This window comes from Lissotriton helveticus, chromosome 6, assembly GCF_964261635.1.
Source record: "Lissotriton helveticus chromosome 6, aLisHel1.1, whole genome shotgun sequence".
NCBI lineage: Eukaryota > Metazoa > Chordata > Amphibia > Caudata > Salamandridae > Lissotriton > Lissotriton helveticus.
The window spans coordinates 1,153,652,193-1,153,670,540 of NC_136067.1; the positions used below are offsets into that span (position 1 = coordinate 1,153,652,193).

The 18,348-nt window shown below is 43.5% G+C and overlaps 1 protein-coding gene across 2 annotated transcripts in view; it reads right to left on the bottom strand.

Annotated features, from left to right (window-relative positions):
• The window catches only part of LYST (lysosomal trafficking regulator), a 3,192,287-nt gene that overhangs the window by 2,778,947 nt on the left and 394,992 nt on the right, over window positions 1-18,348 (bottom strand). The window contains exon 7 of one of the 2 annotated variants that reach the window (XM_078648812.1): window positions 10,336-10,419. The exons of the other annotated variant lie outside the window; for it this stretch is intronic. Coding sequence (XP_078504938.1) covers window positions 10,336-10,419 — 84 coding nt within the window. The remainder of the gene's footprint in view (window positions 1-10,335; window positions 10,420-18,348) is intronic. 2 annotated transcript variants of the gene reach the window in all.

Consider the following 18,348-nt stretch of genomic DNA (forward strand, 5'->3'; position numbering starts at 1 on the left):
GTGTTCCAATTATCATTTAGATGAACTAACACAATAATATTGCATGTAATTATAGACTGAGGTGTGTTAGTAATACGTTTATATGTTGGATAGAATATAGTGCATGTTGATTGGTATGTTTTAAGTAATGCACTGCTATTTGTGAAACTTATTACAAAAAATAATTGATTAGATGTTTGCTAGGAGGTTTAATAGAATAGTGTGTTTTACACAAACAGTAACTATCCACTGTCGCTGGTTAAAGGAAGTGACCTTCATTATTGAGACAGAAGGAGTATTGAGCTAGAAGCCATATTGTTATGAATGTTAACTGGAAGGATGTTAGGACTAACTAGGCATTATAAGCAGGATAAGTTTGTAAAATTGAATTACGGTATGTGGCAGTTGGAATGCTGATTTAGGCTACAACCTTTTAATGAAGTGACTGGATGTTAAGTTTAAGTGCTACATGTATGCATTGTAAAGGATATATTTGGTATGTTGTTTAGTGTGTTATAAGTAAGCAATGCTATGTATTTTGTATTTTTCTAATGTGGCCATTATTGCGTTTTTGTGCTTAAATGAGTAAAGAGTAGTAGTGAGTGGCTATGTACATTATGAATGTGCACGGTAAAGATTAGGTTTTCTTTAGTGTTAAACTAATAGGTAGCTGCAACTTTTTTTTATATTTACTATAATTGTGTCCACAATATCAGTAAACACTTATTGCACAGAGCACGTACTTTAATACTGTCAAAAGCAATAATATGCTAATATGTGTTTGTTATATCTATATGTGTTTAGTAAGTTATTATGCATGTTAGGTATTGTACTTTGACTAAAGTGCTGTCATTAATTTCTAAATTTTTAGTAGGGGTTGTATATGAATTTTTTGTATTTGTACAGTACTAAAGCTGTAGTCTATGTGTGTATTTTGTAAGAAGTAGACATATTGTGATTGTATTTAGAATTGCAAAGTAGTATAGTATGCATATGTAAAAGTAAAGTACTTCATATGGTATATTTATCTGTAAGCATAACTGCGGTTACGTAGCAGTGTGTTTTTAGCTAGCAGTTAGTAAAGTAACTTGACCTGTTGGCAGAATCGCATTAAATATTTATAGTAAAGGAGTATGTAAAATAGCAGAACTGTTGCTAAGTAGACGATTACCCTTAGAGGTTGCATGTATAGATATAACAAAAGTGTTGCCGAGTACACCATTACCCTTAGAGGTGCTATGTATGAGGCATAGCAGAGGTGGTGTCTAGTAGACTATTAGAGATAGCATGTATGATGGTGATTGTGCTGGAGGAACATGGCGGCTGCAGGCTGACGCCGGTTGCAGGAGCTCAGGAAGGCGGCACACCACATAGCACATACAAACAGAAAACGGCAGGGGAAGATGTAATTATATCCCGCTAGACCTCCGAAACGTACCCGGTGAAAATGTAAAGTGTCGTACTCCTTCTCCGGGCGATGCGCATCTGAATTGGTCCCCCTTTTTTCTTTTTTCTGTTTCCCGGCTTTCGGTTTCTACACCTCGCGCTGATCTACGGCGCTCCAGGGCGGAGGCACTAGGACCCTGCAGAGGCGGATGGGCAGAGAGGTGGAACCAGTGTCGCGGGAAGCCGTTTCTACAGCGGTGGAGTGGTCCGGAGAGCGGCGAAGCAGTCTCTGGTGTCAGGCCCGGGCTGCTCTCGTATACACCCGGTCCCGGGGATTGGTGTGCAGATGCTATTTACAGCAGTCAGGAGGGGCACTTCCATCATGCCCTTCGGTAATACAGAACCCCACTTCTCCACGTCTAAGCCCGGTAAGGAGCTTCCAAGTAGGGGGGGAACTGACACTGGAGTGTATGGATCTGGAGTCTGCTGAGGCCCATTTAGTAAATCCCTCGATAGGAGGGGGGGAGAAAGTACAGGGCCCATTATACAGCATTCAGGAAAAGAGGGGAAGCCTAATTCACGGTCGCCCTTGGTGTTTAAAGGGAACAGTAGCAAAGGTCCTATAGTGCAAAATACACTGCCAAATACACTGGGCCCATTGAACGAGTTACCACCATCATCACCCTTTAGGATAAACAGAAATAGATATCAACTGAGATCCCAACAAGAGTTGAGGTCCAAGGGAGTCCTGGACTGTCTAGAGGGGGAAGGTCTGACACCAATAACTCTGTACAAAAGAAAGAAAAAACCTGGAGACATCAGAAAATTAAAAGGTCCTAAAGTTATTCAACCTTCTCAAAAGAATACTCCATCTCTTAAGACATATTTTAAAATCATGGAGCAGGTTGTGGGCTCTGTTGTGGTTCCTGTTGTGGCAGCAGATAAGGCTGCACTGGCTCAGGAGCATAGTGCCCCCCCCCCCCTGGTATTAGAAAATCGCTATGCACCGTTAGAAAGTATGGTAGACCCAGGGAATTCGGAGAGCCCAGTCAAGGGATATGAGGCCTCTACTGTGAATCCACCTAGGGACCCGGGGGTTCCTTACCTCCTCTCGCTCTCCACACGGATGGTAACATGCAGGACCACAGGGGTGCCGACACAGTGAATAAAACCAGTGATAACGACAGTCTAAGTCTCCTGTTGCAGTCATTAAGGGGGGATCTTATGTCCAAATTCGAGATATCCGAAGTAAATCAGAAAGGCATAAATGATAAGTTGGACATCCCTGAACTAAAACTGGAGGATATATGTACACACACATGTTCACTCGAGCTAAAAGTTACTTCATTAACGGAATCTGTCCAAGACAACTCCAAAGATATCGACTCTCTAAAAAATCGGAATCGGTCTTTACAAATGAATATCGAGAAGTTGGAAATGCACGCCCGCAGAAATCTAAGGATTCTCAAGATACCAGAGGGAGTCGAAATTGAGGACATAAAGGGATTCGTATGCAAGCTATTACGAGAGGGAGTTCTTAAAGACCGACCAGACAGATTTGGAGTCTGAAATACAAAGAGTCCACAGGGATCCCTTTAGACTGCATCCGGACAGAAAGGCCCCCAGGAAAATGTTAGTTAATTTTCAGACCTATAGTGTTAAAAAACGAATCCTGGGGAGATGTTTAACCCGCGCTACTCTCCACTATCAGGCCACACCCTACCAAATCCGTTCGGATATTGGAGGAAGAACAGCGCAAAGACAATGGGAGTTAGGCTCTAGGATGCCTGAATTGAGATCACTCGGAGCGCAGGTTCAAATGAAATTTCCCGCATTATTGAAGATAATGTGGAAAAATAAAATGCATAATTGCAGTCAAGTGTAAGATGTTGATGACCTTTTGTCCCAGATGAGAGGGTAGATGATATGTAGCACGGAGAACACTATAAAGGATGAGAAGGGGAAGACATGGTAGGAGTAAGGAGGTGGGATGAAATGCTTTGTTCTGAAAGGATATGCTAGAGGATTAAAATAAAGGGAGAAAAGGGGAAGATATAAAGGTTTAATAAAAAAAAAATTTTTAAAAAAATATAAGAGAGGAAAATGGAAGGAGGTAAAAAAAAAACAATCTATACAAACATGTTTGAATTTATAACCATATGTAGTATATGCCAGACGGGTGTTTTTCTTTTCTACCCCTTTTTTTTATATATCCTTCTATTTATCTTATCCCTGCATACGATGAGAGACGATGCTGATGCTAAGGAGGGTTCCTAAAAGGCGGTTCTAACGCCTAAATCAAGGGTGGGTTCCTCAAGGGAGGGGGGAGGGAGGGGCTTGTGGGGGGGAATCTGGAAAACTGTCCTCATGCAAGGCTCAAGAAGGTTTTTTTCACCTGTTTAGCTCTAGATGGAAGATACATTTGGTCAGGATAAGTTCTATTAGGAGATGATTGGGCTACCCAGTATAAAATTCCTCTCCTGGAATGTTAACGGATTAGGTGGAAGTAAGAAGCTATCCCGGGTTTGTGAATTTTTAATGAAAAGTGAAGCTCATGTTATTCTGCTGCAAGAAATCCCTCTCTAAGCTACTGAATGTAAACAAGCTTTTGGTAGAGTAGGTTGGGTACAGGAAGTGGTATGTTCTAGGCAGAGAGGGTGCACAAGAGGGGTCGCAATTGTTGTAAGGGCAAATAAGGGGATTAAGATAAAGAAGTGTGACACCGATCAGTCAGGGAGATGGTTGGTGGCAACTCTGTCTATGGGGGGTTACCTGATCACCTGTGCTGTGTATTATGGGCCGAATGAAGACAACTCCGGTCCGCTCCTGAAACTTCAGGCTAGCTTGTTGCATACGTCAGCCCCAGTTATATTGGGTGGAGAATTTAACTCAGTACTAGATAAACAACTAGATCGGACCTCTAAAGCAAGATATAGCGCTCCAATGAGAACATTTCAAGTGCTTAGGAATGTTATGAAGGAAAATAACCTGTCGGATATCTGGAGAGTGAAAAACGATGCTGCTAGAGAATTCTATTTTTATAGTAAAAAATATAAGCAGTATTCAAGGATCGATTATTTTCTAGTGGACCAGGGCTAGTCACAGATGTAGGGTCAGCTAGTCATATCCCAACAATTATTTCTGATCATTCCTCTGTGGAGTTGGTCCTTAGTCTCAGGTTGAAAAATACAGAGAGAAGGTGGACCTTGGAAAGGACCAATGTTGTTAGACGAGAGGGTGAAGATGGAGTTGAATGAAAAATCAGTTGAATTTTTTAGGATCAACATTGGCACATCCACGGAGCAGATGGTTTGGGAAACCTTCAAAGCCTATTTAAGGGGGGTGTTAGGCTCCATGATGATTCATAAAAGGAAGGCCAGTAAGGAAATAGAACTAGAGGCCCTGAAAAATATCAAGGAGAAGGAGTCAGAACTGCAACAAGCAGTCTTATCGGCCAGGGGGCTTATCCCTAAGTTGGAGGAGGAGCTGGTGAGTTTACAGGTGCAGTTTAACGCCAGGACAGATAAGATCGTGAAGGACAAGTGGGAGACAAGTAAATTACAGAATTTCGCCTAGGGGGAAAAATGCGGTTCCCTCCTGGCCTGGAAATCAAGAACTGAAAGGGTGAGAAATAACATTGAGAGCCTGATACAGAGGGGGTCAGGTGTTTTGTTATCCGAGGACTATAAAATCAGAGAGGAGGAAAGGTCTTTCATGCAGGATCTTTACCAAGATGATACCACCCAGAGACAAGGTGAAGTTAGGACCTGGCTAGATAGTAGAGATCTACACCAATTGTCTGAATCAGACAAGGCTTACCTAGCCTCTGATATATCGGAAGGCGAGATTAGGGATCAGCTGAGGAAAATGAGCAGGGGCAAAGCCGCTGGCCCCTACGGTTACCAATTGAAGTCTACTCTTGCCTTTTCGAGAAGGCCATTATTGAAAAAACTTTTCAATAAAGTATTCACACAAGGCGAAAGTATCCCGCCATCTTGGTCAGAAAATAAAGACCCTCAAAAAATAGAATCATATAGGCCCATTTTACTTTTAAATTCAGATCTGAAGATCTTTTCAGGGATTCTGGCCACTAGGTTGGCTAGAATCATTAAAACAATCATACATCCAGATCAGAGTGGGTTCATATCAGGAAGGCAGCTCAATGAGCTTACTTTTCAGGTGATCGGCGCAATTGATTATGCGGAGGAGAGGAAGTTGCCGCTTACTATCATTGCCATCGACGCCGCTAAAGCATTTGATCAAGTTAATTGGGTGTACTTATGGGAAACTATGAACAAGTTTGGCTTCCCATTAAACTTCATAGGAGCCGTTAAATCTCTGTACCTGAATCCCAGGGCGAAGGTTCTAGTTAATGGTGCCCTTTTGGGGTGGTTTAGCATATCTAGAGGTACCAGGCAGGGCTGCCCTCTGTCCCCCCTGTTGTTCAATGTTTACATTGAACCCTTCGTGTGCGCACTCAGAACAGATCATAGCATTTTACCTTTTAATCTGGCGGATTTGGAGCTTAAAACAGCGCTATATGCAGATGATCTCCTTCTTTACACCTCAAATCACATTACGGCAATCCCACGGTTATTTGAATTAGCCGAGGAATTTGGTAAAATATCAAGATACAGGATTAATAAGGAAAAAACTGAGGTAATGGGGTGGAATAATACAAATGTTATACAGCTAAAGATCAGATGAGATATTTAGGGATTCATATAACCCAGAAATTGACGGATATACCAAAGATTAGTTGTCAGAAAGTATTGAAGGAAGTTAGTAAGCTACTACTAAAATGGGGGAGCCTGCCATTGAACATTTATGGGAGAGTGAATCTTATAAAAATGACGATACTTCCAAAAATAACCTTTCTGTTCAACACAATACCATTATCCTTTAACGCTAAAGATATTGCCAGTCTTCAAGGGAAGATTGGTTCTTTTATATGGGCAACAAAAACACACAGGATAGCGTGGAAGAAGTTAAGGAGAGGGCTTAAGATTGGAGGCTTAGCTTTACCTGACCTTCTCTCCTACTGTTATGCCTTCCATTTTAAGAATTTTAGACTTCTGGCAAATAAACTAGATTCATCTACGCAGGGCAGGTTATTTAGGGCAAAGTTGCATGATATACCACAAGGACAGGAATTCTTTCTTTATATATTTGGAGACCCCAAATTCTACAAGAAGGTCCGACTGAAGATATTGTTGACTGCCCTTAAAAACTGGGGACATATTCGGAAAATACTGGGGATTCCATATTACACCACACAGGCCCCGATTTGGGATTCCCCTGGGACCCCGGATTGTTTGCTAGACCAACTGTCCCAGCCACTTATACTAGCATGTATTAGACTATAGGGAGATCTGGGACAGGGGTCACAACTTATGAGTTGGGAGTCCCTCTCTAATCTCACAAATGGAACTTTAACGAGGTTTAAGTTTTATCAGCTCTCTGACTGGTGGGCTACACAATTGTGGGGTAACGAAGAAGACATTATACTTTCTGATTCTATTTCTAGAGTGGGCTCATGGAAACGGGAGGTTTCCTTCTGGTATAAAGCTTTTATAGAAGATGGGGCATGTTTGGACTCCGAGCTGGAAAATCTTTGGGAAACGGTGGAGGAAATTCGGAAAATGTGGTTCGATTCCTACACTCTGTCCCAGAGAGTGATTAAGCCAGCAAACCTTAGAAGGAATCATTTGTATACCACCTACAGAGTAAATTGGACACCAAGAAAACTGTCTAAAATTAGTACACGGTTATACTATTGCCCCAGATGTAAAGATCAGGCTGTGGATGATCAACATATGTTCATGGGGTGTCCAAAGATCACTCTATACTGGGCCATGGTATGTGGGTTCCTGGAGGAGGTTCTATTAAGAACAATTGAATTTACCACTACTCTGGTCTTCTTTGGACTCTCACCGGATTATCGTATAAGTTCTCCCACCGAAAAATTGATTTTTTTATGTAATAGTTATTGCCAGGAGGGAATTTTGTAGGGCATGGAAATCAGAGGTCCCACCCACATTTATGGACTGTCTCAAAAATATTATTATGACAAGTCAGTCTGACATGGCCTGTGATAAATCTAGCTGCTTTAAGGTATGGGCAGCCTTGGAAATATGGAGGACAAAATAACATCAGTCCTATGATTATGCCAGAGGTTTGTTGTCCGGTCCTTCCTAGTAACTTGCCCCTTGTCTAGTCAAGTGAACGGGAGTGGGACCAGGAGGCAGCCCTTCCTCTGGGTGAACTCTGTTTGCCAGACACAGATATACCGAGGGCGGCCATCGATTATGTCAGTGTGGAAGGCACAGAGGGACCCCATCTAGAGTTTAGCAAGTCTGATGGCATGTATGAGGATTTAAAAAAAAAAGAGATAGCATGTATGGGCTATAGAAGAGATGGTACCAAGTATACGATGACCTTTAGAGGTGGCATGTATGGGGCATAGCTGGGTGGACTTTTAGTAGCCTGTCTGTGTGTATTTGTTTGCCTCTGTTTATGTTTCTTTTTTAAAATGTGTGTCTGTGTTTGTGTTCTTTTATTTGTAGCTGCTCCTTTATATATAGAGTGTACCCATATATAGAGAAGCAGCTACAAACCAAGAGACACAAAGACAGAGACACACTTTGAAACAGAAACATACATGCAAAGAATAGAAGGTGATGAGTGCACATGATGCTAAATAGACTATTACATTTAGAGGTGGCATCTATGGGGCATAGCAAAGGTGGTAGCGAGTAGACCATTACCCTTTGAGGTGGCATAGCAGAGGTGGTACTGAGTAGACTATTACCCTTAGAGGTGAAATGTATGGGACATAGCTAGAGGGACCTTGAGTAGACTGTGTGTTTGTAAATGCCTGCTTTTGTCTATGTTTCTTTATCACAGTGAGTGTGTGTATTTATGTCTGTTGGTTTGTAGTTGCCTATTTATATGTACATTGTACCTACATATAGAAGACTATTTACAAACTAAGAGACACAAAGACAGAGGAGTACTTTGAAAAAGAAACATACATGCAAAGAACTAAAGGTCATGAGTGTAGATCGTGCTAAGTAGACTATCACCTTTAGAGGTGGCATGTATGGAGCATAGATAGGGAAGACGTTAAGTAGCTTGTGTGTTTGTATATATCTACTTCCGTAAGTTTTTTCTTTAGAGTGTGTGTCTGTCTTTATGTGCGTTAATGTGTAGCTGTCAATGTATATATAACTACATTTGATGTCTAGCTATACGTTTCTCTTCAGTCAGGGGCAGACACACAGAAGAATATGAAAACACAGACCTAATTTAGCGCCCATAAGAACAAACATAACCTTAAGTAACATATGCATGCTTATTGTACGCTCACATAGTCCCTCACACCATTATTGTTTTAACCATGCAATAATAATTCCAAAACACATAGTATTTTTGAAAAAAGTGCTCCTACGTCTCCGGGAGTGGCAGCATGCCCCGTCTTGTAGCAAGAACGGGAAGACCCCAATGATGAAGCATGGCATCAAATGCGTATTTGGTGTGTGAGGGGTATCTTACAAACACACTGTGTCTTATTGAACATTGCACTTCTGTGTCTTTTCCTCGGTGTACGTTTATTTTTCAAAGTCTGTGTTTGTGCCTCTTGGTTTGTAGCTGCACCTCTATATGTAAGTAGGTTGTGTTCTTCATTATACATTCCTGTTTATGTGTGTGTCTTTGTATATACATTTCTGTAGGTGTTTGTGTCAGTGTTTGTGCATCTATTTCTTGGAATATACATCAGTGTGCAGGTAGTGTGAGCACATAGCAGTGAATAGTGCACTGACGGGAAGTTTTTTTTTAAAATACACGACGCAAGTACAGCTGAAGGTAATGACTGCAGGTGGTGAAAATAGACGATTCGCCTTACAGGTGGCATGTATGGAGTATCGGGAGGTGGTGTTGAATAGACGATTACCCTTAAATGTGGCATGTATAGGGCATAGCAGATGTGATACTCAGTGCAACATTATCCTCATAAGTAGCATGTATGGAGAATAGCACAGCTGTTGCCAAGTACACGACTACCCTTAGAGATGGCATGTATAGATATAACAGAGATGGTGCCGAGTACATTATTACCCTTAGAGTTGGCATATATGGGGCATAGCAGAGATGGTGCCGAGTACATTATTACCCGTAGAGGTGCCATGTATGGGGCATAGCACAGATAGTGCCAAGTAGATGATTACCCTTAGAGGTGACATGTATGGAGCATAGCTGGGGAGACCTTCAGTAACTTGTGTGTATGTATTTGTTTACCTCTCTGTATGTTTCTTTGTCAGAGTGTTTGTTTGTGTTTGTGTATTTTCTTTGTAGTTACTCCTATATATATATATTATATATATATATATATATATATATATATATATATATATATATATATATATATATATATATATATATATATATATATATATATATATATATGTTGTACCCATATATAGAGGAGCAGCTACAAAGAAAGAGACACGAAGACAGACACACTCTGAAAAAGAAACATAAATGTAGAGTACTTAAGGTGATGAGTGCAGGTGGTGCTGAGTAGATGATTACCCTTACAGGTGGCATGTATGGAGCATAGCAGAGGTAATGCAAGTAGACTATTCCCTTTAGAGGTGGCATGTATGGAGCATAGACAAGGTGGTGCCGAGTACACCATTACCCTTACAGGTGTCATTTATGGAGCATAGAAGTGGGGGTGCAGACTATGCCATTACCTTTAGAGGTTTCATGTATGGAGAATAGAAAAGGTGGTGCAGAGTACATCATTACCCTTAGAGGTGTCCTGTATGGAGCATAATTGGGGGGGGGGGGTAGACGTTGAGCAGCAGGTGTGTGTCTATATGTTAGTAATTTACTTACAAGTTTTTTTCATCTTGCTAAAATATTGTTGTACGTACATACGATAACTTTAGTCAGTAATGCACTTACCAGAGTTCTTATAGCTTTTGATAGCAGTGTTTCAATAGTTATCGGGAACGATACAGTAGTGCTGTCGTTCGATAGTTTCTTGAGCTGTAGATTTATAAAAATAAACAGTGTTTATATATCGGAAAGTAAAAATAATTATAGAAATGCTCTCAACATTATTTGATCAATTTAAAATGCAAATATTTATATACATGGACAAATGCACAAAAAAGTATAGAATTGTTAGCTAGCTAATGTTTTTAAAATAAAGTAATGGAAAAAGTTATAACTATATAAAAAGATGCTTGTAAAGATAAAATCCACTTACTGAAATTGTCGAAGTATGATGTGCTTGTCCAAGTAGGAATTGCAGAACTGCCACGATACACTTGAAGATCTGTATAAACTCAGCTTTTAGGAAAGATGTATTTTAGGGAGGTTATATAGACGAAAAGCAATTAATTTGCTGTAGAAAGAGTTGCCTAGTAACAAATAGCCAATGGTAGCAAAGAGAAATTAAAAAATATATATAACATGAAATCACATGATGCACAAATGGGTGCGTGAAGTTACTGTTTGCAACAAAGTGGTTAATGAACAACACTTTTACTTTCGTTTTTGCTCAGGCAAAGCTTGAATGTCATTAGCATGAGTGTCTGTGGAGGGGGCAAGCATGGGCACTTGCCCCCACCCTGGATCGCCAGTGTGTCCGGTGTGGGCCCAGTTAGGGCAGGCCCTAGTCCATCATGCTTTGGAAATGGTGGCATTGTTCCAGGTGGCAGCCCCCTCCATTGAGTGGGAAGGGTGCAAGGGGGTGGCCGAGATGGGTGCAAAGTATAGGGGAGAAGGGTGCAAGGCAGAGGGGGAGAAGGGTGCAAGGCAGAAGGGTGCAAGGCAGAGGGGAGAAGGGTGCAAGGCAGAGGGGCGAATGGTGCAAGGCAGAGAAGAGAAGGGTGCAAGGCAGAGGGGCGAATGGTGCAAGGCAGAGAAGAGAAGGGTGCAAGGCAGAGGGGAGAAGGGTGCAAGGCAGAGAAGGGTGCAAGGCAGAGGGGAGACAGGTACAAGGCAGAGAGTAGAAGGGTGCAAGGCAGAGAGTAGAAGGGTGCAAGGCAGAGAGTAGAAGGGTGCAAGGCAGAGGGGAGAAGGGTTCAAGGCAGAGGGGAGAAGGGTTCAAGGCAGAGGGGAGAAGGGTGCAAGGCAGAGGGGAGTAGGGTGCAAGGCAGAGGGGAGGAGGGTGCAAGGCAGAGTGGAGGAGGGTGCAAGGCAGAGTGGAGGAGGGTGCAAGGCAGAGGGGAGGAAGGTGCAAGGCAGAGGGGAGGAGGGTGCAAGGCAGAGGGGTGGAGGGTGCAAGGCAGAGGGGTGGAGGGTGCAAGGCAGAGGGGAGAAGGGTGCAAGGCAGAGGGGAGAAGGGTGCAAGGCAGAGGGGAGAAGGGTACAAGGCAGAGGGGAGAAAGGTACAAGGCAGAGGGGAGAAGGGTGCAAGGCAGAGGGGAGAAGGGTGCAAGGCAGAGGGGAGAAGGGTGCAAGGCAGAGGGGAGAAGGGTGCAAGGCAGAGGGGAGAAGGGTGCAAGGCAGAGAAGGGTGCAAGGCAGAGGGGAGACAGGTACAAGGCAGAGAGTAGAAGGGTGCAAGGCAGAGAGTAGAAGGGTGCAAGGCAGAGAGTAGAAGGGTGCAAGGCAGAGAGTAGAAGGGTTTAAGGCAGAGGGGAGGAGGGTTCAAGGCAGAGGGGAGGAGGGTGCAAGGCAGAGGAGGGTGCAAGGCAGAGGGGAGGAGGGTGCAAGGCAGAAGGGAGGAGGGTGCAAGGCAGAGTGGAGGAGGGTGCAAGGCAGAGGGGAGGAAGGTGCAAGGCAGAGGGGAGGAGGGTGCAAGGCAGAGGGGTGGAGGGTGCAAGGCAGAGGGGTGGAGGGTGCAAGGCAGAGGGGAGAAGGGTGCAAGGCAGAGGGGAGAAGGGTGCAAGGCAGAGGGGAGAAGGGTGCAAGGCAGAGGGGAGAAGGGTGCAAGGCAGAGGGGAGAAGGGTGCAAGGCAGAGGGGAGAAGGGTGCAAAGCAGAGGGGAGAAGGGTGCAAGGCAGAGGGGAGAAGGGTGCAAGGCAGTGGGGAGAAGGGTGCAAGGCAGAGGGGAGAAGGGTGCAAGGCAGAAGGGAGAAGGGTGCAAGACAGAGAGGAGAAGGGTACAAGGCAGAGGGGAGAAGGGTACAAGGCAGAGGGGAGAAGGGTACATGGTAGAGGGGAGAAGGGTGCAAGGTAGAAAAGGTTGCAAGGCGGAGGTGGAGTAGGGTACAAGGGGGGAGGGGGAGAAGGGTACAAGGGGGAGGGGGAGAAGGGTACAAGGGGGAGGGGGAGAAGGGTGCAAGGGGGGAGGGGGAGAATGGTGCAAGGGGGAGGGCAAGAAGGGTGCAAGGCAAAGGGGAGAAGGGTGCAAGGGGGATGGTGATGAAGTTAAAAATTTGCCCCACCCTGGAAACATTTCTGCGGACGCCCATGGTGATTAGTTTTACTTTACTTTAAGTTTTGTGATAATGCTTTGCATTGTAAGACGTATTGATTTTGAAAGTCAGATTTTTTTGAAACATAAAAGAATATGAAGATTGCATCGTCTAATTATTTGATAGGTCTTATATGGAGACGCAGAAACAGAAATATACAGCCAGATACGTACAGACAGACATGCATTGACCAATCCATTTTAAAGATGCACAGACAGAGATGCACATATATAGAAGCATACACAGTGACAGAAACACCAGAGCAAATTTTAAGTAAAGCTTTTAAACATTTTTATAAGGTAGCTTTCGTTTTGTATATATTTTATTGGAACTAATGGATATATCCAACATTTTGATAATTTTGTAATATATTTTGTTTTAGGATTATATTTATTTATTTACGTGCTGCAGTGTATTTTTTTTTTACTTGTTTAGTAAGTAGCAATAGTTTACGTGTTAGCATTTTTGCACCAAAACTGCTACTAATGTGTTAATTACCAACAGTTCATGACACTGCGGAATTAAATCTTAAAACATTGTTGCAAATATAAAAGTAACAAGTAATAATGGACCGGCAAAGTAGAAAAAACGGTAATTAGACACATTCGGAGGATGGCAATTTAATACATTGGAAGGACAAAGAAGATTAGAAAAAGAAATAAAATAATACCGGATGGGCTAAGTAGGAGAATGGTAACTAAAGACATTCAGATCACAGAAGAGGTTAGAAAAGTAAAAGTGAAACCAATAGCGTCATTACTTCCACAATGACTAAATTGGAGCCTTTTGCACGTGTTGTTCCTGTTCATGATTGTCTATGTTTAGCATTTTGTTTTTAAGTTTTCATTACTATTGTGTGCAAAAGAGCTGAAGGTGATGAATGCAGGTGGTGCTAAGTAGACAATTACCATTACAGGTGGCATGTATGAGGCATAGCACAGTTGCTGCCTAATAGAACATGACCCTTAGAGGTGGCATGTATGGCGCATAGCAGAGGTATTGCGGAGTACACCATTACCCTTAGAGATGGCATGTATGGGGCATAAATACAACAAAAAGGGAGATGAGAGATGAAATGGGGTGGATTCGGTCTCCCCAAATACAATTACTTAAACAAAAAGAGTCCACACAGGAATGTTTCTAGAGTGGTCCCCACTATGGTGGGGAGCACACAGTGTTCTTTAAATACCCCTCACACACCAAAAGGACCCTTGGTCTCAATGCTCCATCATTGGGGTCTTCGCACCCCTCTACGGGATGCGGCGTGCTACTAACCGACGGAATACGTGGGAGCACTAAGATTTTGACTATGTGTGGTGTGAGAAGGGGTTATGTCATTAAGTGAGTGGTGGGTGTGAAAAAATTAAAAAGGGCCTGGCACGTGAGGTCTAATAAATTTTAATGGGCCTCCGTGCTGGCCCTATTAAAAGGGTGGTGTCGAGGTATTTTGTATGTTAATGTACAACACCTCATGAGTGCGTCAACATGTTTAGAATCTGCGGTACAAAAGGGGGGTGGTGATGGATGGAGCATCTGAACCAATCAAACACTCACACCCAGTCAACAGATCTGGGTTTAATCCATCACCGTTCTTTAGCCCACTCTGCCAGCCCAGTTCAGACATGGTCATATGCAAATCAGTCTGACCCTGTGCCTCATGGGAGCAGTCCAGGCTGAACGGCAAACCACGTCTTCCCTGTACTGGAAACAAGCATCCTAGGACCGGTTTATGGCATTTCAGCAGCCTTCAGCCAGGCTTGCTTGAATCCAGTGGCAAAGTGAGCAAGGGACTCACGTCTGAGCATGCCCTGCCAACATATGGCGAACAAAGTGGTACAAAAGGGGGTGGTGATGGACGGAGCATCTGAACTAATCAAACACTCACACCCAGTCAACAGATCTGGGTTTAATCCATCACCGTTCTTTAGCCCACTCTGCCACCCCAGTTCAGACATGGCCATATGCAAATCAGTCTGACCCTGTGCCTCTTGGGAGCAGTCCAGCCCGACCCTGTGACTCTTGGGAGCAGTCCAGCCCGAACTACCAAGCCACGTCTTCCCTGGACCGGAAACAAGCATCCTAGGATCGGTTTCTGGCATTTCGGCCGTCTTCAGCCAGGCTTGCTTGAATCCAGTGGCAAAGTGAGCATGGGACTCACGTCTGAGCATACCCTGCCAACTTATGGCGGACAAAGCGGTACAAAAGGGGGGTGGTGATGGACGGAGCATCTGAACCAATCAAACACTCGCACCCAGTCAACAGATCTGGGTTTAATCCATCACCGTTCTTTCGCCCACTCTGCTACCCCAGTTCAGACATGGCCATATGCAAATCAGTCTGACCCTGTGCCTCATGGGAGCAGTCCAGCCCGAACTGCCAAGCCACGTCTTCCCTGGACCGGAAACAAGCATCCTCGGACCGGCTTCTGGCATTTCAGCCGTCTTCAGCCAGGCTTGCTCGAATCCAGTGGCAAAGTGAGCAAGGGACTCACGTCTGAGTATACCCTGCCAACTTATGGCGGACAAAGCGGTACAAAAGGGGGGTGGTGATGGATGGAGCATCTGAACCAATCAAACACTCGCACCCAGCCAACAGATCTGGGTTTAATCCATCACCGTTCTTTAGCTCACTCAGCCACCCCAGTTCAGACATGGCCATATGCAAATCAGTCTGACCCTGTGCCTCATGGGAGCAGTCCAGCCCGAACTGCCAAGCCACGTCTTCCCTGGGCCGGAAACAAGCATCCTAGGACCTGTTTCTGGCATTTCAGCCGTGTTCAGCCAGGCTTGCTTGAATCCAGTGGCAAAGTGAGCAAGGGACTCACGTCTGAGCATACCTTGCCAACTTATGGCGAACAAAGCGGTACAAAAGGGGGTGGTGATGAACGGAGCATCTGAACCAATCAAACACTCACACCCAGTCAACAGATCTGGGTTTAATCCATCACCGTTCTTTAGCCCACTCTGCCACCCCAGTTCAGACATGGCCATATGCAAATCAGTCTGACCCTGTGCCTCATGGGAACAGTCCAGTCCGAACTGCCAAGCCACTAAGTAAGTCATACGAAGACAAACTGGATTACATCAATGTGTTTTCTTGTTTTTTATGTTTCTGCCTTATTTCAGGTTGCTATTAAGCACCACACCCCTACCGTTTGGAGGCTCATGGTGCTAACAATTTGATTGGCAGCAAGTATGCACCACCTTCTTTTACTTCTGTATATATACTAGAGTGACTCATTTAACCTCTTGAGCATTATACCATCCCAACAGATATCTGAATAGAGTGTGTGTTTTATGTTACATGTGTGCATGTCTTGTGTCTGTCTTTTTTCCTTTTCAGGGCACCTCACAGCAATAGGATGACATTATTAGGCAGTGTTGCCCTCACATTTTACTAGGTCACTGAACCAGCATTTGGATATTTCACAACTATAATGCCATTTGTTTCTTTCTTTTGTGTGTTCTTTTCATTACAGGTATAAATTGCAGATATCTACAAATAAAAAAAATAGGCACACACTAGCCTCGGATAGCCAAATTAAACTAAATTAGGTTTAACAGTGATGTTCAGGGACATTTTGACGTGAGTAAGGTGGGGATCTGTGCAACCCCGTCCTGAAGAAGAAGCCCAGATTCTAAACATGTTGACGCACTCATGAGGTGTTGTACATTAACATACAAAACACCTCAACACCACCCTTTTAATAGTGCCAGCACGGAGGCCCATTAAAATGTATTAGACCTCACGTGCCAGGCCCTTTTTAATTTTTTCACTTTTTTCGAACCCACCACTCACTTAATGACATAACCCCTTCTCACACCACACATAGTCAAAACCTTAGTGCTCCCACGTATTCCGTCGGTTAGTAGCATGCCGCATCCCGTAGAGGGGTGCGAAGACCCCAATGATGGAGCATGACACCAAGGGTCCTTTTGGTGTGTGAGGGGTATTTAAAGAACACTGTGTGCTCCCCACCATAATGGGGACCACTCTAGAAACGTTCCTGTGTGGATTCTTTTTGTTTATGTATGGGGCATAGCAGAGGTGCTGGCAGGTAGACCATTACACCCTTACAGATGGCATGTATGGGACATGGCAGAGGTACTGCTCAGTACACCATTACCCTTAGAGATGGCATGTATGGGGCATAGCACAGGTGGTGTCGAGTAGAACATGACCCTTAGAGGCGGCATGCATGGAACAAAGCCGGGGGATACGTTGAGTAGCCTGTGTGTGTGTATAAGTCTGCCTCTGTGTATGTTTGTTTGTCAGAGTATGTCTCTGTCTTTGTGTCTCTTTGTTTATAGCTGCCCCTGTATATGTGAGTACATTTTGTGCCTGACTATACATTCCTCTTTAGACAGGGGCATATACACAGAAGAACATGCAAACACAGACCTAATGTAGTCCACATTAGAACAAACATAACCAAAAGTAACATTTGCGTGCTTATTTTGCGCTCGCATGGTCCCTCACACTAACATTCTTTTCACCGTGCAATAACAACAATTGCCAAACACATAGTATTTCTCATAAAAAGTGCTCCCACGTCTCCGTGAGTCGCAGCACACCCCGTCCTGCAGCTAGAACGGGAAGACCCCAATGATGAAGCATGACATCAAATAAGTACTTGGTGTGTGAGGGGTATCCTACAAATACGCTGTGTCTTTTTGAACATTGCACTTCTGTGTCAGCCTCTGTGTAGGTTTATGTTTCAGAGTCTTTGTTTGGGTTTGTGTCCCTTGGTTTGTAGCTGCACCTGTATATGTGAGTACGTTGGGTGCTTCAGTATACCTTCCTGTTTATGTGTGTGTCTTTGTATATAAATGTCTTTAGGTGTCTCTGTCACTTAGTTTGCATCTACTTGTTTGTGTACACATCAGTATCTCCATGTGTGTATAATTATATTTATGCGCGTTTAAGTTTTTCCTGTTTACACATTTCTGTTTCAGTGTATGCATTTTGTCTTTGCATTTTTATCTTAATATGTGCATCTTTGTATGTCCGTTTGTGTATGTCCTTCTGTGTATGCACATTTCTATTGCTCCGTCTCTTTCAGTGCGTCATTATCAGTGCATCGTTCTTCCTGCATGTCTGTTACTGCTTCTAGCTTTGTGGGTCTGTGTGTGTGCGTGTTTGCATACCTTCATTTTGCTATTTATTTCGACTTCTAATGCTTATTATATATGTATCTCATTATTTAAAGCCAAAAAATGCTAATAGGTGTTTAATACCAACCCTGCTTTAAATAACACGTCGTTCACAAGTTCCATTACACCGTCCCTAATGTTTAATAAAAAAAGTAAAATTATGTCGGGCAACTACAAACTGTAAATGGCATTCGTTTGCTGTTTGTTAAAGCACACCGTCACTTAACTTCAAATTGTTCACAAGTGAAAGCGACAGCGATAAAAACAACTACAAACTGTAAATGGCATTTGTTTGCTGTTTGTTAAAGCATGCCGTCATTTAACTTGAAACTGTTCACAAGTGAAAGCGATAGCGATAGGGGAAACAAACAAGCCCAGAATTGGTAAACGCGCATG